The sequence below is a fragment of the Phycodurus eques genome, chromosome 7 (genome assembly GCF_024500275.1).
Source record: "Phycodurus eques isolate BA_2022a chromosome 7, UOR_Pequ_1.1, whole genome shotgun sequence".
NCBI classification, from domain to species: Eukaryota; Metazoa; Chordata; class Actinopteri; order Syngnathiformes; family Syngnathidae; genus Phycodurus; species Phycodurus eques.
Genome location: NC_084531.1, coordinates 22083656 through 22109468, shown reverse-complemented (window position 1 = coordinate 22109468; position 25813 = coordinate 22083656). Strand labels below are relative to the sequence as shown.

General features: G+C 40.2%; 1 protein-coding gene across 3 annotated transcripts in view; it reads right to left on the bottom strand.

The window, feature by feature from the left end:
- The window catches only part of limk1a (LIM domain kinase 1a), a 55860-nt gene that overhangs the window by 20481 nt on the left and 9566 nt on the right, over positions 1 to 25813 (bottom strand). The window contains exons 1-2 of one of the 3 annotated variants that reach the window (XM_061681206.1): positions 23340 to 23546; positions 12887 to 13025 (exon numbers count right to left, since the gene is read on the bottom strand). In XM_061681206.1, coding sequence (XP_061537190.1) covers positions 12887 to 13025; positions 23340 to 23437 — 237 coding nt within the window. In that variant the 5' untranslated portion in view covers positions 23438 to 23546. Of the gene's footprint in view, positions 1 to 1637; positions 1874 to 12886; positions 13026 to 23339; positions 23547 to 25813 lie in introns of those variants that run through there. The other 2 variants (XM_061681205.1, XM_061681207.1) reach the window with 2 other exon arrangements.

Below are 25813 nucleotides of genomic sequence, written 5' to 3'. Positions count from 1 at the left end.
TCGCAGGGCACATACAAACAAACAACCATTCACACTCACAGTCATGCCTACGGGCAATTTAGAGTCTCCAATTAATGCATGTTTTTGGGATGTGGGAGGAAACCGGAGTGCCCGGAGAAAACCCACGCAGGCACGGGGAGAACATGCAAACTCCACACAGGCGGGGACGGGGATTGAACCCGGCTCCTCAGAACTGTGAGGCTGACGCTCTAACCAGTCGTCCACCGTGCCGCCGTATTTATTATTATTATTATTTTAAATGATTAAAATGTGTGACCTTTGCTTGTCTGTGGAATGTGCATGGACACTTTTGAGCCATTCTGTGTAATTTATGTCAAACTAGAAACGTGGAAAAAAACGTGGGTACTACTAAGTGAAGAGATGCTTGACATCTCCTTCGTACTATTCGTCACCAATGTTGAGATTCATCGAGTGATCGCTTGTCTGCACAATGAGCATCCTGCTGTGGTTAAACATTTGCAAAGGAAAAACCTCTATAAGACCATAATGGGAAATTAATGAATGATCATTTCATATAACAATAGTTTATATATATTTTTTGTATGTAATGAGATGCATTGCAAGAGTGTTTGCGAGCACACATGGATTTATGAACAAGATAACCTTATCATGTGCTTTTCCATTAGCACCAGTCAGGCAGCCTGGCTAAATATGGAAGACAATGACCTCATATCAAGAGTGGACACAATGTTTCTCAATGGGTTCAATAAATTAAAAAAGTGGATCTGGCTTTGCTGAATTTCATTGTAATTCACTTGACCACAACACCAACACAAAAGTCCACATGCAAGTCTTAACTCACAGAACTAATGCATTTGTGGGCCCGCAGCTTCAATATTATCACAATTCTGCTCTGACAACAAAGCCAAAACAAGACATTTAAACGGTAACAGATACTCCCTCACAGGGAGAGCGAGCACTCAGTGAAGTTTGACAAAGGTGTCAAAATCATTTCCTGCGTAAAATCCCCGAAAGTGACCAAGATCAGGCCTCCACATCAGAAGTGATGTTGGAGTAGAGTTACAGAAGTCATTATTCAGGCAAATACAATTAAGGTAAGAGCCAGAGAAAAGACAGTACACTGATGCTCAGAACGGAAACCCCCTTCTACTCCTAACAGTAGAGCAGCACAGTACATAGATTAAGTACATACAAGCCCTGCTTTAAAGATCCTGGGAACGTTTTTAGTTAATTCCCTTTAACAGTAGAGATCACACCCACTTTGTTACTAAGGAATTATGGCCTGGCAAGACAGAGATACTTGCTTAACATGACAACTGCAGAATGCTCATACAAATCAGCACATCCATTCTCTCTAAAAATAGTGCCTATGTGCCATGGCTCATCAGTTTTACATGGGGGGGGGGGGGGGGAAGAAAAAAAAAAAGCCTTGAGCACCTCTCAGAAAAGAGGAGAGCTCAGGAATTACACAGCATTAAAGTGACCTACATTTAAGTGACACATATTCTGCAGCTACGCAGTATCGGCTTTAAATTCAAAAGCCAGAAAAGATGGAGGGAAGTGCACATCACAGCAGCCGGCAACACCGTGTCAACCACTTGCCTTCTCCCGGCTCATGGATACTATACATCATCCGCATCAGTACTCCTACTCACCTTCTTGTCCCTTTTCCACAGCCTAAGACAGCAGAAGCTCCAGAAAAACAAGTCCCCCACCATGTCAGCCACCGAGAGCCGGCGTCTCTGTGCTGTTCCTAGTGCATTCTAAAGAGGACATGCGGCCACAGCACACGACACAACACACAAGCAGGCAGCGGTCACCGGCAGAAAACTGAGGCTGCACTGGGAGGGCGCCTACGCCTCTGCAGCTGAGCTCATCCCTCCTGTCTGCCCTCCTACACCCCCCGCCTTTGCCTACTTTAGCTATGACCTCATCGCTTCCTGTTTGGTCCCGCCCCCTCTCGCACACGCGTCGGTCGGCTATACCCCCCAAACACAAACACATACATTCTTGTGTCATCAGCAAATGCCTATTCTTTCTTTCGAATCTCCCACTTCGGCACATTTTGACCACAACAGAATGACTCATGTTGAAATGTAAAACAAAAATCATGAGGCTAATTCAGACGAGTTGTGAATATTGGATTAAAACTCACCATAGAATTTAGTTAAATCATTTGTACATACAATCACCAGCCACTTTATTAGGTACACCAAAAAACTAGTAGAGATGTATCACAACTTCAGCCTTTAAAAAGATAGTAAGGGTCAGTATTGATTGACAACCTGAAAGAGGCATCTTATTTCAATACAAAAGAGACACAACCTTACTCAGTTATACACACTTACAACTATAACAATATATATTTTTGAATTAATAATGCTCTAATGGCAGTGTTTGATACAATTCTTGCATTTTGAAAAGCACATTTTACAATAAAGAAGAAGTGGAAGAAAAGGAAGTCTCATGTACCCACAAAAAATAAATAAAAAAAGGGCCAGAAGGAATTCACAAAATGAATGAAGAAAGCAGCAAACACAAAGTCAACAGTGTTGATGGAATCTACCCATGCTGTCATCAGGCATGTGATACACAACGTATGCGATCCTGTAATCTTGTTATAACTGTCCTTCCCCTCTCGTCCAATCTCTATCATGCTGCTGTGTCACTCCTACGCCAGATCAGCAGCTCACTTGTCCTTGTCGTCTCAGTGTGCTGAGCCCGCCCCCTTGCTATAGGCGTGGACCCGAGGCCATTTCAGTGGTGAGATATTAATAGGCGGCCAGCCAGACACACTGCACGTCGGTTGTGCAGAGACACGTGGCTGCTGAGAATTCCTGAATAACATTCATTTTAACGCTGCCTGCCCAGCCTTCAAATGTGAAATTAAAAAGCCAAGGAAATCTTTTGTTGTGTACCTATTTCTGAAAATGTATCTTTAACTTGTGGGGCTAATATACTGTAATAAACACATGACATGACCGGCTAGGATGGGGAAGATCCAGTGTCACTTTCAAGCAAGTGCCGGATAACCTCTAAAACACTCAGACACATACAGAAACACTCATATGACACACAGGTATGATACCCCTGCTACCATGTCAAACCCAAAAGGTATGCAGAGCTGCATTGAGTTTTGTTGGCGGCACTGATTAGCATTAGTTAACAGTGCTAGCTTCTGATAACTACATACTTGATTGCTCGTCCAGGGCGGCACGGTGGACGAGCACATCTGCCTCACTGTTCTGAGGCCCCGGGTTCAAATCCGGCCTCCCCTGTGTGGAGTTTACATGTTGTCGAGGTGGTGGCAGTGGGGGTTATTTGTATGGTAGTGTTCCAGGGCCCCAGTCGTCATGGCAACGAAAAACTGACTCGCCATGGGAGAGCAGTGGCTCACTTGCATGAGAAAGGGACAGCCCCCCCAAAATTGGCTAATTTCAGTGAGATATGAAATAAAGTGTCCCAAGTCTACAACAATGCTTCATCCTTGGGATATTTTGAGATATAATAAAAGCATGTCTCATTTAACATAAAAGCATGTCTCATTTAACATACAGTATGACAACAGTGTGGCTTGCTATTTCTGACAAACAGCTCAGTCATCTGCTTAGAGGACAAGATCATTTAAAAATATAAATACTGTACATATGAAAGTACAAATACAGCATTAGCATTATAATGCTAATATATATATCCATCCATTTTCCACGCTTAAGTAATAAAAATAACTTGGGAATTGAATGACTTTTCAGAAGTGAAACCCATCAGCCAAAATAGGTTCTTAGTTTGCAGATGATCGTCACTAATTCCTCAGGAAAGGGGAACTGCTGAAAAACATCTGAATAATGTACTAATTTTACCTATATTTAGGAGAATAGTGTCTGTTTTATTGCCATGGTAACCTTGGATTACCAACTTGAGTGGTTTCTAATAATGATGAACCAGGCTGGACACCTTTCAGAGCATGTTAACATTGGCGTCAGTACAATACTGAGTTGTTTGTATTAACTTTGTTGCACACTTAAATAGCCATACGATGTTAATGACAAGACATCATGTTATAACACATGCCGTTTTGTTTGTGTTGAGCATTTGCTATCCTATATGCATTTAAATAGTTTCCTTCATAGGCAGCATTTTTGCTGAAATGAATCCAAAAGTGAAGGTTTTTTTGAAATTGAGTGCTCCCATTTAATTCTAAAAACGTTTAAGGTGTTAAACTTTGTTTCTGGGCATACATGAGTATGTCAACAATGGTCAAACAATGTTGTAATGTAATTTCTATTCAGGACATTTGTCCAGGAAAGTATTTATTTACTATGTCACTAAAGAATCAAGTGCAGTACCTTCCAGTCTTCATTCACAGATTGCATAACAAAAAGCACAGCTGTTGTTGTATAAGTATACCCTTAGTTGATCGTAACATTAAAATATCCAACTAAATATTTTGTGGTATTTAATAAAAAGACCACCAACAGCTCATTCTGATGTTTATTGAAAATGCTGCCTGCCAGAAAAGGGTTTTAGGGGATAGACCAAGGGACAGATATGGCAAGGGGAATAGGGTGCAAACCACAGCAGAAAAATAGTCTAGATATTTCACTCCAAGTAACATTACTAAGTCAAATCAGGTTCTTATTTGTGGACGGGGTGGGTGGAGTGGGGGGGACATAATATATTGTTATTCTCCAGCTTTTATTGGCCACTGCATTCATCTCTTAACCACATTTCATCAGCGACTATTTCTCAACAATGTAACAGATGATGTATGTCACCGTGTCGACACTCAGGCATCACAAACACATTCCATGAAACACCAGCCCACCTCACACCCACAGAAGGTTAACAAGTTGTTACATCTTACGTCTGGGACTTTCCATTGGTGCAGTTGAAGGCCAGTGTTTCCAAATAGTAAGCACACATGATATTGTATGTGTTGGTCTACCACCCACTATCAGCCAAGTGAAATTAAAAGTACAAAACACAAAAGCAGAACAGGCTGCTGCTGGTTTGTCAACCAAATACTTGATGGCTTTTAGTTTATTTATGAAAATTATGTGAGCATTAACTAGGGATATAATGTCCACTACAGGAAACACAGAAATAAAACCGTAATTCCCCAAATCCATGCTGGTTAATTGTCCTTTAAATTCAAATATTGTATTTTATATTTGGAGTGTCTCGGAAACACATTAATTTCCTCCCGTTGTCCTTGAATGATCGACGATGCACACACAGCCCAAAAGTTAATTTTAGAGCAAAAGAGAAAACAACAAGTGGAAAGTACATGATGTGACTTGCACAGCATGTGATTTGGATTTTCATTCACTGAAATATCTTGTGACTTCAGATTTCACAGTCCACTCGTTGGGGATTTTTTTGGGATGAAAAACAAAGTAAGAGAAAGAAATGCAACAGCTCTGAAAGCACCAAATACCGAAACAAAAGTGGCCACTGTGGAAGTACTAACTTAGCTATACTGTAAAGTCACTCACAGGAGTGGAGCTAATTCATCCTCATGAATCACTGAGGTACAAAGACCATTGCACAGTATTATTTATTTTTTTGCAATTTGCAGGTTTTTATTCAGACTGCAGATTTGTCTACTCAAACAAGAACACCGATAAGGGCAGAGTGATGGCGGGAAAGGATATACAGTAATTCAATTACAGGAGTGGAAGTCTCAGTTCAGGACATACAGGCTCAGGAAAGATGATAAACAACCTGAGTAGCATCTGAAAAGTGAGTTACTGCTCTCTGCAGGCGCCGACAAGTGAAGCCAACACATTTCTGCATGTAAATACAATAGGGCTGGGGCCAAATATTGATATTGTAATGTTTGTTAGCATTGTATAGTAAGGAGTAAGGCTGTAACGATTATGAAATCGAAAATCACGGTCTTCAGCTACATGAACCTGTGTTGTCTTTGAAATGGCAGGATCGCGACACGCCCTTTCAACTGTGTTCCTGCATTGAGCTCACAGTGCTACCAAACTCGATTAATATAATTTTTATTTTATTATTATTCCACTAGTTATTTTAATAAAACCTTAAGCTTAGATTGAAAATACATTTCTTCATCAAACCTCCTCCAACTGCTTCCTTGTCATGGGACTACTTTTTCCCATTTGCCCATGTTGCTGTCGCTGGCTGAAAGTAATCCGCCCATACGTCTGGCAGGTTACTTTCACCTGCACTACTTACACGTGTGTATGGCGCAGCGAATTAACCGGCCAACAAGGCGACACAGTCCGTGTACATCTGCGCGGGTCCGAGACTACGGAAAATGCGCTGTAGTGTGTACTTCGTGTACACTGTTATTAACCTGCCTGCACAGAGAGTACTGTGCTGTGGCGAAGTTGCGTGTTTTTTTTTTTTTTTTTTTTTTTTTTTTTTAAATAACTATTTTGTTATTTAATTTCTGGGTTGCAGAACACATAGGAAGTCTGTTACGGTGTTAACTCAATGTTTACAATGTTGCTGTTTGTGGCATAGACAGCAAGTTTTGTTTCCTAAACTCCACGCTGTCATTTAGTTCTCATCATATGTTAAACGGTAGCTATTTTGTTTGAAAAAAGTTTATTTATTTTAACATATTTAGTTATTTAATTTCTGGTTTACAACACAGACCGGAGACCATCATCTTATTTTTTTTTACAATAATGTATAATTGTCTAAAATGAATAGTCCATTTTTTTTTTTTTTTTATTACAATCTCGTTTTTTTATTTTCACCCCCCCCCCCCCCAAAAAAAAAACCTTTGGGAATTGTGACCAATCATTACAGCCCTAATAAGGAGGGCTGATCTTGATCGACGATAGAAAAACTGCACAATCAGCTAACCAATTGATTGTCTTTGCTTGAATATTTCTTTGGACGGGTGAGTCACACTCTGAATGTAATGAACTCCTGCCTCGATGCTAGTGTTGTATTGAGCGGAAATGTTTCCACCGCATGGATGTAGGCCACAGCAATGTCATGTAGTCATGAGTGGGTTTTTTTTAGACCACGAATTAGGTGAGACAGAATCAATAGCCCCTCTGCTGGTTGCAGCCAAGTACCATATATTTTTTTTTTAATTAACATTCACTTTCTTGTATTTATACGTATTTACTAAAGATTGTTTATGTTAGTCTGAATGCCCTATTGGCATAGCATTTAAAATGCATTTTAAATGAATGAGAAGTGTCATTCAAAATCATGTATCTGAAGCCAAAGCCCACCCTGGCAACTTTATTTGCAGGATGACTAAAGCCTGATTAATAAGTCTACAAAAGAGCCCCTCTCAATTACTCTGTTTTATTACTTCATCTGTCCAAAAACTAATAATGACATTGGTTTAAAATGGAGATAATACATTTTAATTTTGCAGAACCAGGTCAGACTGATGCAGGGTCAAAGTCGTGCAGCTCAATTTGCTTTTAGCCTATGAATTACGTTGATTTTATTATTCGATAAGAAATGAAATGCTGTGATGACATTGCAAGCTTTGTGGAAACGTGTTATCTTGTTGAAAGTTGAGTGGAACAAAAACAGGAGAATTAAGGATAGTTACTACTTGCCCTTCATTGGAAAACAACATTTTAAAAGACAAAAGTCCACTTAAAATAGTAGCTGCGCCAACATTTTTGGTATGGTACCCTATCGATACACAACTACACTGCTGTGCATCCTTACTTTAAATAAACAAACCAGACGCCAGAAACCTTGAAAAATTAATTGTTTTAATCAGATGATTGACAATAAAGGGATTTCCACTGCACTGCATTGGATTGATGCATATAAATCAAAATTGGGTGAGTATAAATAAAACAAACGATTACTTCTCGTGAATTTAACCAAAAAATAGAAAGAATGCAGTGTTAACATCATAAGCTTTGTGAAAATGGTTTACTCTGCTGTCTATTCTTAAAAGCTGGGAGAAATGTAAATAGATGAGTTGCGTCTTACCGAGTTATTCCGTGTGCGTTCTGAACTCTGCTTATACATTTTGAACAATTACACGTATACAACATACAGCGATTAATGAAGGGGTGTCAAACTCATTTTTTTCACGGCCCACATTGCTGTTACAGTTTCCCTCAGAGGGCCGTTATGACTGTGAAACCATATAAATGTTTCATCGCCTCATCATATTACATACATACAACAAATTGATGGATAGCTAGTTTTGAAATCAAAAGTCAAGGACAATAGTTTGTACAATTATTGTTAAAAGTTACTGTAAAAAATAGTTTGGTAACCCAAAAATTCTTGCAATATCTCAATGTTATTATTCATTAAATATGGCAACAAAGATTGTGGGATAGATTTTAGCAAGAATCGTGCAAGTTCACGCACATGATTTGCTTTCGTGGGTCATGATGTGATGGACCAGATCTGGCACCCGAGCCTTGAGTTTGACACCTATGGAATAGCTTTAACACCTCCGCTGCTAAATCTGCCAATAACTGTCACTTGGGTTGTGTTTTGTAAGTATTAATTAGTTTAATTAGTTTTTTTTAATGCTCTATAAACTTCTTCTTTTCCTTTCGGCTTGTCCCGTTAGGGGTCGCCACAGCGCGTCATCCTTTTCCATGTAAGCCTATCTCCTGCATCCTCCTCTCGAACACCAACTGCCATCATGTCTTCCCTCACGACATCCATCAACCTTCTCTTTGGTCTTCCTCTAGCTCTCTTGCCTGGCCGCTCCATCCTCATCATCCTTCTTCCAATATACTCACTATTTCTCCTCTGGACGTGTCCAAACCATTGAAGTCTGCGCTCTCTAACTTTGTCTCCAAAACATCGAACCTTGGCTGTCCCTCTGATGAGCTCATTTCTAATTTTATCCAACCTGGTCACTCCAAGAGCGAACCTCAACATCTTCATTTCCGCCACATCCAGGTCTGCTTCCTGTTGTCTCTTCAGTGCCACTGTCTCTAATCCATACATCATGGGTGGCCTCACTACTGTTTTATAAACTTTGCCCTTCATCCTAGCAGAGACTCCTCTGTCACATAAGACACCTGACACCTTCCTCCACCCGTTCCAACCTGCTTGGACCCGTTTCTTCACTTCCTGACCACACTCACCATTGCTCTGGACGGTTGACCCCAAGTATTTAAAGTCCTCCACCCTTGCTATCTCTTCTCCCTGTAGCCTCATTCTTCCCCCACCACCCCTCTCATTCATGCACATATATTCTGTTTTACTTCGGCTAATCTTCATTCCTCTGCTTTCCAGTGCATGCCTCCATCTTTCTAACTGTTCCTCCAGCTGCTCCCTGCAGATCACAATGTCATCTGCAAACATCATGGTCCACAGGGATTCCAGTCTAACCTCATCTGTCAGCCTATCCATCACCACTGCAAAAAGGAAGGGGCTCAGGGCTGATCCCTGATGCAGTCCCACGTCCACCTTAAATTCTTCTGTCACACCTACAGCACACCTCACCGCTGTTCTGCTGCCCTCGTACATCCATCCATCCATCCATTTTCTGAGCCGCTTCTCCTCACTAGGGTTGCGGGCGTGCTGGAGCCTATCCCAGCTGTCATCGGGCAGGATGCGGGTACACCCTGAACTGGTTGCCAGCCAATCGCAGGGCACATAGAAACAAACAACCATTCGCACTCACAGTCATGCCTAGGGGCAATTTAGAGTCTCCAATTAATGCATGTTTTTGGGATGTGGGAGGAAACTGGAGTGCCTGGAGAAAACCCACGCAGGCACGGAGAGAACATGCAAACTCGACACAGGTGGGGCCGGGGATTGAACCCCGCACCTCAGAACTGTGAGGCTGACGCTCTAACCAGTCGGCTACTGTGCCGCTGCCCTCGTACATGTCCTGTATTATGCTAACATACTTCTCTGCCACTCCAGACTTCCGCATGCAGTACCAAAGTTCCTCTCTGGGTACTCTGTCATAGGCTTTCTCTAGATCTACAAAGACACAATGTAGCTCCTTCTGACCTTCTCTGTACTTTTCCATCAACATCCTTAAGGCAAATAATGCATGTTGCTCACAAATACTCACTTCTGTCCTGAATCTAGCCTCCACTACTCTTTCCCATAACTTCATTGTGTGGCTCATCAACTTTATTCCTCTATAGTTGCCACAGCTCTGCACATCACCTATGTTCTTAAAAATGGGCACCAGTACACTTTTCCTCCATTCCTCAGGCATCTTCTCACGCACTAGAATTATATTGAACAAGCTGGTCAAAAACTCCACAGCCACCTCTCCTAGATGCTTCCATACCTCCACAGGAATGTCATCAGGACCAACTGCCTTTCCATTTTTCATTCTCTTTAATGCCTTTCTAACTTCCCCCTTACTAATCATTGCCACTTCCTGGTCCACCACACTTGCCTCTTCTACTCTCCCTTCTCTATCATTTTCCTCATTCATCAACTCCTAGAAGTATTCTTTTCATCAAGCAAGCACACTGCTGGCACCAGTCAACATATTTCCATCTCTATCCTTAATCACCCTAACCTGCTGCACATCCTTCCCATCTCTATCCCTCTGTCTGGCCAGCCTGTATAGATCCTTTTCTCCTTCTTTAGTGTCCAACCTGCCATACATGTCATCATATGCCTCTTGTTTTGCCTTTGCCACCTCTACCTTTGCCCTGTGTCCCATCTCAATGTATTCCTTTCGCCTCTCCTCTGTCCTCTCAGTGTCCCACTTCTTAGCTAACCTTTTTCCTTGTATGATTTCCTGTACTGTGAGGTTCCACCACCAAGTCTCCTCCTCTCCTTTTCCTGCCAGAAGATACACCAAGTACTCTCCTCTCTGATCACCTTGGCTGCAGTTTGTCCAGTCTTCTGGAAGCTCCTCACGTCCACCGAGAGCCTGTATCACCTCTTCCCGAAAAGCTGCACAACACTCGTCCTGTCTCAGCTTCCACCACATGGTTCTCTTCTCTGCCTTTGTCTTCCTAATTTTCCTCCCCACCACCAGGGTCATCTTACACACCACCATCCTATGCTGTCTAGCCACACTCTCCCCTACCACTACCTTACAGTTGGTAACCTCCTTCAGATTACATCGTCTGCACAAGATGTAATCCACCTGTGTGCTTCTACCTCCGCTCTTGGAGGTCACCCTATGTTCGTGCCTCTTCTGGAAAAAAGTGTTCACTACAGCCATTTCCATCCTTTTTGCAAAGTCTACCACCATCTGTCCCTCCAAGTTCCTTTCCTGGATGCCGTACTTACCCATCACTTCTTCATCACCCCTATTACCTTCACCAACATGTCCATTACAATCTGCACCAATTACGACTCTCTCTCTGTCTGGGATGCTCAGAACTACATCATCTAGCTCCTTCCAGAATTTCTCTTTCACCTCGAGGTCACATCCTACCTGTGGGGCATAGCCACTAATCACATTACACATAACACCCTCAATTTCAAATTTCAGCCTCATCACTCGATCTGATACTCTTTTCACCTCCAAGACATTCTTAGCCAACTCTTCTTTTAAAATAACCCCGACTCCATTTCTCTTCCCATCTACACCATGGTAAAACAATTTAAACCCTGCCCCTAAACTTCTAGCCTTACTGCCTTTGCACCTGGTCTCCTGGACACACAATATATCAACCTTTCTCCTAATCATCATGTCAACCAACTCCTGAGATTTTCCTGTCATAGTCCCAACATTCAAAGTCCCCACATTCAGTTCTAGGCTCTGTGTTTTCCTCTTCTCTTTCTGCCGAAGAACCCGCTTTCCACCTCCTCTTCTTCTTTTGACTTCGACCCACAGTAGCTGAATTTCCAACGGCGCCCCGCAGGTTGACAGCGCCGGTGGCGGACGTTGTTAACCCGGGCCACGACCGATCCGGTATGGAATTCTTTGGATGAACGCTCATATTTGTTTGGCAGGGTTTTAAGCCGGGTGCCCTTCCTGATGCAACCCTCTGCATTTATCCGGGCTTGGGACCGGCCTACAGTTTGCACTGACTTGTGCCCCCCTTAGGGCTGCATTTTAATGCTCTCAACAAAAACATTAATTTTACACATCACAGTTCAGTTAACTATGGAAATATCAGAAAAGTCTATTTTGTACTTACTCTTCCACTTCATTTATATTTCAACGTTTGTGATTCTTTTGAGTATATTGTAGCCGGTTTTCAAACAACATACTGTGTGTTTGTATAGATCTTATACAGTTATAAACACACAAGGTTCCATTTTCAACTGTATTCTGCATCCCAAATTCTACTTTGTGTATGGACAATCTCATATACTATACTGTATAGTTTAAAGACCGTCATTAGTCTGAGTTGTAAGGAGGGCAATAAACTAGAGGACACAGAGGATGAGTGATGATCCCTTATTCACTTTAGAGTCTGCGATGTTACATTATTGAGATTGCACAGCAAAGGACACACACACAAATGTGTCAAGCAAAGTACTGTATTTCATCATGTGCAATGAATCTGAACCATCCATTTCCTATCTCAGTGAAAACATACATGCACATATACACACAAATGCTATTCATAAACTATTTTTTTTTTTTTTTAAACTGAATAAAATATATTTTTCATTTGCATAATTATTCAGTGAATGCTCTAAAAGAGCTGTAAGCTAAGTGATATTCACAGAATGCAATTTAATATTATAATACCCTTCTTATCTAAACTCAAGAGAGTCGAATGACAGTACTTGGCAAATTTAATCCTTATATTTATTGAAGCACTTCTCATATCATCTACGACCAAGCCTGGCAATTGTACTTTTTTCCTCAGCGCAAACTCAAAAAGGATTTATTCTCCAAAGTTGATGTCATTTTTTATTTTTTTTATTTTTATTTTTTTTTAGCAAGTTAAATGGTAAGGCTTTCAAAAATGTATATACAAACCAAGGCCCTGGACTTAAGGAAAGATGAGCGTTTGCAGTATAATCCTCTTACCATAATGAGGCCAGTGGTGATAAGGTCATTGCAGCCATGGCACAGCTCTCCAAACTTGGCCCAGTAGTCATTTTTGCAGAAGAGCCGTCCATCTTTTTCATAGTACCAGTGGGACAACGAGGTGCTGCACTCACAGCATCTAACAAAGAAAATATCAAAAGCAACACATTTATTTTTGTATAAAAAAAAAGAAGTACTGTACATTCAAATTTTTCTTATGGATATATAACACAATCTGTAAACATTGTATATATAGAAGGATTACCACTACCAGTGTTATTTTGAACAAAGATTTGTTTACTTTCCTGCATGTGAACATTTACATTACAGGATGACTAGTTGAACAATTATCTTCCTGAAAACTTGCCTCACTGTGTCATTTTTCAACATCTGAGTCAAACAACAGCAGGGTGAAAGCCAAATGAATCTTGTCGTTTAGATGTCCATAACCTTTACATTTTACACCAATTAAAGAGAGTTTTATGCCATCAGAACCACAGTCTAACGTTTTAACTTGACTACGTATTGTAATGTCAGCCTGCTAAGTCCCAAATAATAGTCCTGGTGGTGATAATGAGCATCTTTGTAGGGACCATCTATCACAAGCACCACTAATGAGGTGGACAGGCAAGACCAATGAGATCACATAAAAACACACCGCTATGACTGGGCCTTTATGCTCTTGTTTGTCTGCAGTGACTGTTTTTCAAAGACAAAAGTAATGCTGTCATCTGCAACATCATAACGACTAGAGTGCAGCATTGTCCCTTCGGTTCAACATTAAAGTATGCTACATTGACACTGAAAAGTGTCTTTAAATTATTTCGACCAAAGCTTAGTGGTTTAGGTGTCCAATTAATGGTCATTTAAATTTTACCCTCCTGAGTGCCAACAATTTTCTAGTCGTAACCTCAGCAGGAGCTTCCCTGCAGGTGCCTTATATCACCCAGCACAATGTCAAATGTCCCACAGTAGTGTAAAACAAGTCACAAGCAGACTCTGGAGAAGTGGAAACACATTCTTCCGAACGGTGAATCATCATCCTCTGGGTTGCGCCAATGCTACGAGACCTTTACCTATCTGAGTGCGTTATGCCACAGTTTCGTGGAGCAGGGATAAGAGTAACGTTGTTTTGGGGGTTTTGAATTGGCCATTTAGTTTGCATTTCGCCAAATTCCCAGACAGAAATTAGACTACTCCTACAAGCGCCACACCAATAATAATGTATAATCATTTAAAATGTGATATTTGCCTATACGTGCATGCGTGTGGCTCATGAATCTTGTAGATTAAGTGCAGTGCACACTTGATTACAATTTACATCCATCTTATATACCGTGTTTCCGTGCAAAAAAGCGGTTCATCGTCTGCGTGCCCTGCTATATCACCGATTTTTACCTGATTGTTTTTATTGGGTTTTTACAGTATACAGGCAAGTCTGAATTTGGAGTTGCACGCCTTCAGTGTAGAACCAACCACATTCTGCCACAACATGCCGAGTAGCACTGACGTCTAGCGGAAGATATGCAGAGTGATTAACAGCAAGAAGAATCAGAGTCCCTCATCATTCTCTAGTAATAGCCAATGTTGCCACATAGCAGAATATTCATCTGTATGTGTTGCTGCTTGTTATTTTTTTTAAAGCATACAGTTGGGAGTGACAAGTTAACAGCTTGAAACAAGCACACACTGCCTCTTCTTTGGACAACTGTGACCGAGATAGAGAGAACAAGCACTGAGAAAAGCTTTGAAGAGAAGTGTGTTTTAGTAAGTTTAAATGTGTGTGGGAGGGGTAAAACTATATAGTCCCTAGATCACAAATTATCACATATAGCAGGTGGCTCTGGAGCGTATCGTATCCTCTGCGATAAACAGTCATTGTGACCATAGAGTAACAACAAAACTTAACAGTAAATGGAGAAAAAAGGCTGTTATAATAGTTCAGTGGTTAGTGGAGTCATTCCTTCCCCAACCTGATAGGAAAGTAGCCAGTAGAGCGCAAACCTTTTGCCAACGCTTAACTGTAAACAAAGTCAAAAATAAAATAAAAATGGAGTGTGCAGGTTACTTCCTGATTCATGCAGGATGGCATAAAAACTAATGGACAGACCGTGCCATTTTAATTTTGGGGTGCAATGTACTATTGGTACCCAAGCAGGCCAATAAGTGACAATAAATTCCTCGATCGAAACTTTATTTATTTATTTATTTTTTGGTGCGGATCTGGAGAAAAGTTCTTGCTAAGGGTGAAGTTGTTAACTGATTATTGGATTAGAAGCAATACATGCAAAACTATCACATACAGGGATAATGAAAACTTAACCAATATCAAAGTTAGAATTTATCACTATTTTCCACCACATTTTCTCCCCTTTTATCTGAAGACAATGGCTTAAAACTACACCTAGGTCAGTCTCGGAATATTTACTCTCTAAAACTGAAAAGTGTGCTCATCCCTACTTCCTGATACACGAGTGTGTGGATGCAAAAAAAAAATAAAAAAAAATTATGCGTTTTCTTGTTCATAATCTGTCTAAATCTGTGCCCCTACCAACTGTGACTAAGTGAGTGTCTACCCCACTTCCTTCCCATCGTTCTGCACGCCCAAGCCCCAGTTTCCAAAACACATGGTCACGTTCCTCATTTTACTGGCATTCCTGATCTTGGTTCCTCATGCGTACAGCTATAAACCAGTGCATTTCTTACTTTGACTTTGGCCAAGGTCATCTCTGACAGCAAGCATGCTGATTCGCACTAACCTTGCAATGCCTGAATACACAATTTATTCATCCCCCACTTCATCGCAGACACACCCTCTCTCTTGAGAATCTGCATGCAGTACTTTGTGAAAGACCAACATACTGTAGCAGAGCTGCTTTGGTATGCAGCACGTTTGGGTGGGAGGAGACTTGGAAGTGGGTCAAAGCTTTCAGGAGATGTCAGCAGCATCTAGACAGGAGCTACTTAGCTGTCCTTTTGCCCTGTGCACTTTAATAACTTCACCAGAGATACATTCACAAAAACTCTGCAAACCCATGCCAAGACAAGTGCCCCCTCATACCTAGGGGGTACTCAGATGTGATTCATTTTCCATGCAAACATATGTCGCTGGGAGTGGGAGCAAAAATCCAGTGATTGGGGAATACATTAGTGGCAACCAAATTGAGATGGCTTTAAGATAAGAGTCTCAAAACAGGATATAATCAAGTTTTTCATTAGGGGGGAAAACAGTAAATATTCCGTCATTATTGCACATCCAAAAGCATCACATTTGTGTATTTTTTGCGTGACTGAATTTGAAGTTGCATGGACAGTAAGAGGATTATCAGCATGAAATAGTCTTTGCACACTTTATTTCATGCATGTGCGCGCGCGCACACACACACACAAAATAAAAATGTGAAAATATCAACAAGAACTGGTGATTTGTTGAACTCAAGGAACAAGACAAAATTATTTTAGGATGGAATTTATGACCACATAAAAATTAAAAGGGGGTCAGAGCAGATTTGAGACACCCAGCTGGGATCCCCTAGGGGCCTGAAAACAGCCAATAGCAGAGGAGCTAGGAATGGAGGAGTCAAGCTCGTAAATCGAAAACTGTCGCCTCCCTCCTAATTCCTTTTTCCAGGTCAAACTCAGCCAGCTTGCTTCCATGTCTCTCACCTTTTTCTGTCTGTCTGAGACCATACAGACAAACTAGTGGCCCTCTGAGGTTTACTGGACTGGTTGCAAGACTGCAAGAGAAAACAAAACAAAAACAAAAAAAAGACTACAAATTGTTGATCTGAAATCGCCCAGTGTTCTAGGCCTGACTTGGTCTTGCAGGTCCCTGAGAACAGGGTTTCTTTATAAACCACTTTAGCCTTGGACTCATTCGTTCATAAATGCATTTGTTCATGTTTTTTTTGAAAGAAAAATAACACTTGATGAGCTGTGACTGCGAGTAGTTGTTTTATCTCTACGTGCCTTGCGATTTACTGGCAAACCAGTCCAGGGTCTTTGCCGCCTCTTGCCCAAAGTCAGCTGGGAAAGGCTTCAACTGTCTGGCAACCCTAATGCGGAAAACCCCTATAGAAGATGAACAACACTCGACTAGACAACTGTATTGGACGCACTGGAAATAGCCCCTTCGAAAAGCAATACTGGTCATTTTAAAGCCAAAGCTCCCAGTGACTTTTCGAAGCCCAGTGAGTTATAGGATATTTTAATTTTTTTCTCTCCACTCTTAAATAGAAAAAAAGCTCTCGGACTCACACAACACACAGCCTAACAGTAGTGCACGGCTTACAGCGAAGGAACAAGGGATTATTGGAACCATAATGAGTAGTTGTGGAAGAAAAAAATTGACAAATGGTTGAAGGGGGACAGCTTAATTATATGCTTTTGTGTTTTATGGCATGGCTCCTAGAACCCTTTTCTGAAGTTTAGCAATGTAAGCAAATCTGCATTATAATGTCAAGTTTTATAAAAGTAGCATGTATGCAGATGTTAACAAAAGTATAACAAATGTATTTTCATTCATCTTGTTGGATTGTTGTAATGGTAAAGTGGTTGAATGGTCGAGGAGGAAATTGTGTTACAAGACTGCTACATGTTTTCAAAATCGGCCCTCTATATTGTCAGTTTTCTTTACCCCTGTTGTTTTTGCAAAGTCAGTTGAAATAGATGGAAACACTGAAAGGGGAGCAGATTCTGTAAATAAAAAACGTTTTACTTTCTATCCCAAAGCAGTTATTAGAAGATTTAATCGCAATTAGGTTCAAGTGCATGTGTATCACAGCGGTCAAAATCATTTTAAATACATAATGGCCTCCACATGATGCTCATTCATGTTTATTAGAGCCCCTGAGGTAATGTTATTAGACATTTTTTATGATGTAATATAGTTTGGAACATCTGTGCATCCTATTAATCATGTGGAGCGCCAGACTCGGGTCGAAACTGAACATGATTAATTTGTCCCTGGTCATATGAATGAATGACTGTTGGATGAGACAAATGTGCTGAAGACAACGAAAATGTGCTGAATGAATGTACAGTGGACCCCCCACTATTCGCGGGGGAATGGGAGCGGGGTCGGCCGCCAATTGTGAAAATCCTCTAATAATTGATGCTTATTTTAATTGCATTTAAAAAAAAACTTTTTTAACCCCACAAATTCTAGAATAAGAGGGGCTTTACCCCTGATAAGCATTTTTCATGAAAAACAGGGGTTGCCCCGCCCCACTCCACCCCTAAAAAAAAAAAAAAAAAAAGGATTCACCGATATGTGAATCGGAGGTGCCAATGTAATGGATTGATAGAAACTGGATGACATTAAAGAGCAATAAAAATACCAAACAACAAGCCATATATACTAATAAGTGCACTATTGACTTTCAAGTGGCAAATCTAATTGGGATTTCTTGTGTGTCCAGGGATTAATACATTGTTCTCTGCTGTATGACATATGGCACAAGTGTCATGAAGAAGCTGAGACTCAAGCGCATTTGTGTGTACAGGTGTTGCTCCTGGACCATTATATGACGTGCACATTGACACTGGTGAAGGAAGTGGATGGAAGTCACTAAATGGACCCGCAAGACGTGAGCCACGGATCACCATCAGTTGACGGATGTAAACCTGAAACATTTACGAGAACACACACACACACACACACCACACACACACGCACAGCCATACGCACACCCTTCACTTCAGATTCAGTTAACACACTTTCTCTTCCTATTCTTTTTTTAACCTCACAATAGACTTTCACAAGACAGTAAAAAAAAAAGTGTTTCCATAACGTAAGTGTGTTACAGGCTAATGTCCGTACAACAGTGATTCCCAAAAAATGAGTGTGCCACAGCTCATTAGTGTGCCGCGAGAGATCATCAGGTATGCAGTGGGAAATTTGAGAATTTCACTTACTGTAATTGGTCTGAAACTTATTTATTTACTACAAATAATGTATTTTTGTTCATCTATGCATGCCAGAGACCTTTAATGATGGGCAGAACAATTAAATGACCTTTCACTAAAATATGTATTCACTGTGACATTTTTATGGTGGTCTGCCATGAACGTAAAATACGTGCCTTTGCTCAGTAAAGGTCAGGAAATACTACACCTACAGCATCATGAAGATGTGCACACACACAACCACGCACACAGAAATGTAGCTGCTTATTAATAATTAAAGCTTCCATCATCATCTATAAATCTCAGAGGGACATCCATCACCTCTATCTGCAAGGAATGCTGTTGAGATCTGATCAATATGCCAAAATGTCAGGGACAATGACGGAAAACAAGGCAACATTATATTACCAATACTATCACAAATTATCTGACTGATGGTGATGAAAACAAATGTGTCTGCATCAGAGAATGTAGTATTGTACGACTGATGTTTTTCTGTAAAGCTGAAATCCACATCGACAAAGACACACACACACACACACACACACACACACATACGTACAAATCCTGCATGGAGCAGACATCTTTCTTCGCCCTCATGGGCTCATGCAAATTGAGGGGATTACTTTATCCGTGCCAAAAACCTTCACATTTGCATGGAAGAAAATACCAGCAGGATTCCTTAACACAGACAATAATACTCCCGATGCGACATCATTTTACCGAATGAATTCCAAGTTTTAATGTCGCTGAGCTCTCACAGTTCCAAGGATCCCTCCCAAAAAACTGTGCCCCTTTTTGAACCCAGTCTTTTCTACTCCTCTCTCGCCATGGCAACCAGGAATGCCACAGCGATGATGTCACCGTTGTGTCTGAGAGAAAGCTTTAACTCCCCAGGCTGACCTTCCACCCTCTCTTTGTTGGGCAGCATCAAACCAGGAAATCCCTTAGCCAATGAGATTATGACTCCTGTGACCTTGGCAATATCGAGTGGAAATCTGCATTCATGGTTGAACATTTACTTCATTTGAAGGATTCACACCAAGCATTTTAAACATCACCGCCTTTCCTCCGGGGGACGAACAGACGCTCTGGGGTGACACTGTATTTGTGGCTCTATTTAGCTGGTAAACAGGAGTTTGGGCAGCATGTGAGTAAAGGCTGCGCACGGCAGCAGTTTGCTTTGTGAGAGTTAAGCTGCGAGCTCAGTCTGGGAACTTCTCACTTGTTTCACTGCCAGGGGAACAATAAAAGAAAACTCTGGAAACTATGATTGTTGTTCAGCAGGATTCAGGAGACAGAAGAACATCTGCTCATCAGCATTTAGAGAAGGGTCTGCGTCAGACTAGTAATACATGAATTCTGAACAACAGAAAGCTGAATCCTAAACACGACAATGTTGCTATACGATGTGTACTATAAGGTAACACTTGGGGGGAGTGTAGTCGACAGCAAACAAGCTTGGCAGAAACTGCTCAAATAACGTGATAATTTTAACAATAGAAACTAAGTATACAAAGAGCAGTTTGGCAGATAGTTAACAATTCTCCAGAGAAAAAAAAAAAAAAAAGAGACCATGTGGTTACTTGACGCGGTGTGTTGCCACTTCCAGTTGAAGTTTACTGCCAAACTAAACAAAGCAAAGACAATTACACGTTTCTTTCAGCAAATCTGATAACTTTGTCAGACAAAAGTCTACTAGCTTAATACTAACGTACAATCCAAAACATCAAAGACTAGCGGCTAACAAACTAGCATAAATTTTGCGGCGTCTCAACCCTATTTGAACAAAAATGGTGCAGCAACACATAGTCATAATAATCACAGGCTTATATTTTTTATCCTCTGCAAAAAACAGCTACCGTAGTATTAAGCAGCTTACTGAGTCGTATTGAGCTTTTTTCGTGGATAGACATATGCATGTATTATATTGCCCCCTGGAGGCCAAGGCTTGCACACCAGAAGGCGCAACACAGTAAATATGTGAAATCATGATGCGCAAACTGTTCCATGAAACAAAATTCTTTAAATGCTATTTCATTGTCATTACTGTATGTTTTTATGAAGTACAATATTGTTATGTGCTATATATTAAATGGAAAAACACGAGACAACATTTCTTGCTGGTGTTTAATGGGGAGCTGGAACAGATCATGGGCATTTCCATTCATTTCAATGGGGAAGGATGATATGCGAGACGAATGTTTTCAGTCGTACGTCAGGGCACCACTGTAATTTTCTCTCCCAACAATTGATTCAATGATTATTTTGGGGTTCAAACTTTGGATTGAGATTCAGAAAATCTTTATTTAGCCTTGGGCCATCCTGTGTGGTGTTTGCATTTTCTTCCCATGCTCATGTTTTTTTCCCCCGGGTCTTTCTTCCAAATTCCAAAAACATGCATTTTAGGATAACTGAAGACTGTATGTGCCCTGTGATTGGCTGGTGACCAGTCCGAGGTGTACAAACCTCTCCCTCAGTCAGTTGGGATAGGCTCCAGCTAACCTGTGTGACATGACTGAAGACAAGCAGTCGAGAAGATGGATGGATTAACAATAAAAAACAATGTTTTGTTTGAAAAATGGCGCAGCAGACAGAACTAAACCTCGAAACATCTAATTTATATGGCACATATATCTGATTTAAAAAATATTAGTTTAATCAGTTTTCCACGCAGAAGTCATGATCGTTTTATTGATGTTCATGTGAGTGTTATTTATAGTGTCTAACTCCAAAGGCCCTTTTTCAAGGACTTATGGAAACTGAAATATGGATTTTTATTGAAAATGAAGTGAGATTAATCACATGATATAAGATTTAAACAATGTCATTTTAAAAGGGATTAACAATAGTAGTGAAAGCCAAAGGTGTGACAGGCAGATGATGGTTATAAATCAAACTACATTGACATACAGGACAAATCATTCTTATCATTTGCAAGTGTTATAAGCTAAAATGAACCCTGGGAACTACGTGGCACTGTTGGAATCCGACAGGCCACACATTTTTTATTTAACTTTAAAGAAATCGAAGACAAAAAATTGAAGTCCCAGGTTCCACTGTACTGTTATAGAGTGCAATTGACCTGTAATCCACTATTGTATAGAATACAAAGACATAAACATAGAAAAGATAAAAAAGACACAGGAGCAAGTAAATATACATTAGTGTTTGGTAAAATTAGTTTGAGCACTGGACAGAACTGAACAAGAAGTGTAATTTTGAAGGATTAACTCATTCACTGCCAGCCCTCCCAGTTAACATGGATATTTGACTTCAAAAGCCGTCAATGGCAGTGAATGTGTTTTAATTATTATTTTGAAGTTAGTTTGAAGATCCAACTACCACATATTGGTTCATTAACAACTCAAATTGTACACTTTAACATGATGCTGTTGGAAGGAATGAAGAACTTAAATTAAAAAAAAGATATCACAAGCATTCATGATGAAGCTTTAGCAGCATTTAAAAAAAATAAATCACAAAATACGTCTCCACCTACGATAAACAAGGTGAAGTCAATAACCATGTTGTATATTTGCATCCAGGCAGAAGTTGAAGTAGTTAAGAGTTGATGTAAAGCATGGTGAGCATAAATTAAGGAAGTGGGAGGCCAAAGCGATCTTAACAATGACAAGTCAGAAGTAAAAGAAAGACACACTAAGATTTTTCAATGGCTCAATGCTATTAATTTTATATTCTGAGCCATTTATTCCCTCACCACGTCACTCAAACCATTTAAAAGGGCCTGCATATAAAAGCACAAAGGGAAGTGAAACAACAAAGTCAAATGCATCATTTGACTGATCAGTGACCACAGATGAATCTTTAGCACGCAGTAGAATTTATATAGTAATTAATACAAAAATCCAACTTTGTGCCTTAATGAACTAACGACTTCTATTTGTCTTTGAAGGGCGAACGTGTCCATGCTCCGAAATACAAGTAATATCCGGTAAATATGTCCTATTTCCCTTGTATGCTGTCCGATTCTATTATTCTCATACACCATTCAAGTGTATGGACAATTTGACTCGTTTCAATATCTGTCTTGTATATGAAAATGAAAATCTATATTTCAACAATTAGATCTAAGGTAACTTAATTGTCATGCCATTCAGGTACATGCACAATAATAGGAAGTCGGTCCCAACTTTGTAGTTCCACTCAGAGTGGCAAATGGCTCGCAGTCATGTCATGTAAATTCACTTCTGTTTTGTTCTATATCTTGTCATATGTATTTGTTGACTTTACGGCAATATAATAATATATTTTGGGATTTCTGGTTCCCAGGAAGAACTAAATGTCTTATTTGGGTCACGGACTGAAAATAATTGAGGAAACCCTGTATATATTGTACAGATTTACCTATTAGTCAGATTTAAAGCATATTTTTTACAGCTTGAACAATAGAGTGCTATAAGTGCACATTCCTCAAAGCTTAGAATCAAGTGTATAAAAAGTCATTAGTAAGCAGATCTCATGACACCTCCATAAAACTGTTAAAAAGTTCCATCCAGCACATCACTTCAACCATTCAACTTACTTGGTGTGCTGAAGCTGCCTCTTGCTTTGTTGATTCTTTGCTGACATTTCCCCCACAGGACTGAAGGTGTCGTTTTGACACTTAAAAGCCACACTCATGTCCGCAGCACTGATGCTGAACTCACAAAGCGGGACAAGCCTCACAGCCTCGCAGTGACTGTCATCAATGACACTCCCGATTCCGTTTCTCCCTTCCTTTGTTTCCTCCCACAGTGCAGCTGCCTTTTTGGGCTCAACTACTTCCTGTTGTGGGTCTGTCCTCTGGGAACACACTTAACTCTGTGACATCACAGGCTCAATACATTCTTAGCCATCCTATTTCCTCCGTGATTCTTACTATGCAAATCAATGACTGCTCTAAATATCCCCATAAACTCACAAAAATCACAAAAGTAAAAATTAACTATTACAGTAACCCCTCGCAATGTCATGGTTCACGCTTCGCTCTCCCGCTCTATCACAAATTTCTTTTTGTAAGCGTTATTACAGTTGTTACTCAATATTCTTTTGTTATCCATTGCTCTCGCTCTCTCTCGCAATAAGTATGCATTTAAATGTGTTTGTATCGTTTTAAAAGTGTGTTTAAAGACCTTCAAAAAAATGTTAAGTGCTGTAACCGCTATAAAAACATGACTGGGGTTATTTAAATAGGGTATTTCAATAAAGCGGATTACAGTTATTGCAGGGGTGATCTGGAACGTAACCCCAACGAAGGAGGGGGGATTACGGTAACTAAGTCGAAAATTATATGTATGCAAAGAAAATAGGAAACGGTGAGAGTGGTATTAATTTCATTTAAGTTTATCATTGTGGTTGTAGATTAGTAATACCATCATACTGATGGAGATGTTATTAATATTAGCGTCACGCTCATATTTAAAACAGCCAAGCATGTCAGATTCTGGCCTGAGACCACGGAATCAGAATACAGCAGAACCTTGAATACCCTGAGGTCTTAGAATGGTGTAGGAAACATATTGTGTTCGATTGCTGTTTTCCTGTTATTCGACAAAAGAGAAATTGTTTTTGTTTATGTTATGTTTAATATTTAACAGCTACACAACATTTCAAATAGTTCCCACGTGCCTTAATAACATGTCTGACATGCTTTAATCAAAAAGTCTTTTTTTTAGCCTTGTGAAATCAGCCTGCTTTGAGGGGGGGAAATCCTGCCTCATGGAAAAGAACCACTGCCCACTTCCACTGCAGGCCCTATGCCAAAGATGACCAGTAGTGGGAGCTAGGGGGGGTCGAACGAGGCAGACGGCTTCGACTTACAGAAGTGGCAGGCCAGAGTCTGAAGAAAAAACCTCTGAGTACTTTGAAAAGCGCTATATTACAAAAGTGTACATATTATAATAAAAGCGAGTGCCTAAGAAGACAGTAAAACAATCATTTTTATGTTCAATCGTGAATTCTGCACTCCATCACCAAGCCGCCAAATTACACTTGTCACTTAGTGCACGGGCACTTTGCCAAATCCTATTACTGTGAAAATCCGTGATAGAGAGACTTTTTTAAACCCCTCCCACACAGTTGAATAAACCCATTTAAACTTATTGAAACACTTTTTAAAGCACTCCTTAGTGCCTGTTCTCTCTCTCACTTGCACAGTTATCTAAACAAGAGGCAAAGGGCGCTTGCTTCATGCTGTTTACTTGTCCCCCCCAGTTGAAGTTTACTGTACAATTGAGACAAAACAAAAGACAATTATATTTCACCAAAATGTTCAACCAAACCATATAATTTTGTTTAATAAATGTCCGCTACCCTAATACTAACATAAAATGCAAAGTGACATGTTTCAGTAAACTATAAAACCTTTACACAACTGCTACTTTCACACACATGGAGCAGCAACAAATAAAAACAGAGTATACGACAATAAATATTTACTTGGCCGTGTACTTTCACACACACTCCAGAGACCCAACTACAGCGTTCCCACGCTATATCGCAGTTCACCTATTGCGGATTCACTGCATTGCAATTTTTTTTTCCATATTCATTTTGCACATAATTCGCCATAATCGCAGGATTTTGAGGGTATGCTATAATTTCTTTGTGGTAAAATAAACACTTCCTGGCCTAAAACGAAACTCTTTAATTAATTTGGAAAAAAAAAACAAAATAAAAAGAAAGTAATTAAAACACATTAACAAGAATAAAATATACATAGTGTACAGTACTACTGTGCATTACCGTATGCGTAAGAGTTTCAAAGGTGTTTGAGAGTATAAACTGTGTTTATAAGAGTATGGTAGAGGTTAATACAAGTGCAGGGAAGATTAACAAGAAGTCTGGGGGGGATTTACAGCTTTAAAATACTGTATGTATAAATAATTTAAAACCTATGTGGTCGCTATTTTGCGGATTTCACCTAATGCGGGGTGGGTCCAGAACCTAAACCCCATGATAAACAAGGGATTACTGTATTATTATACAAGCAATTTAATAGTGGGTTTGTTTTTTCAT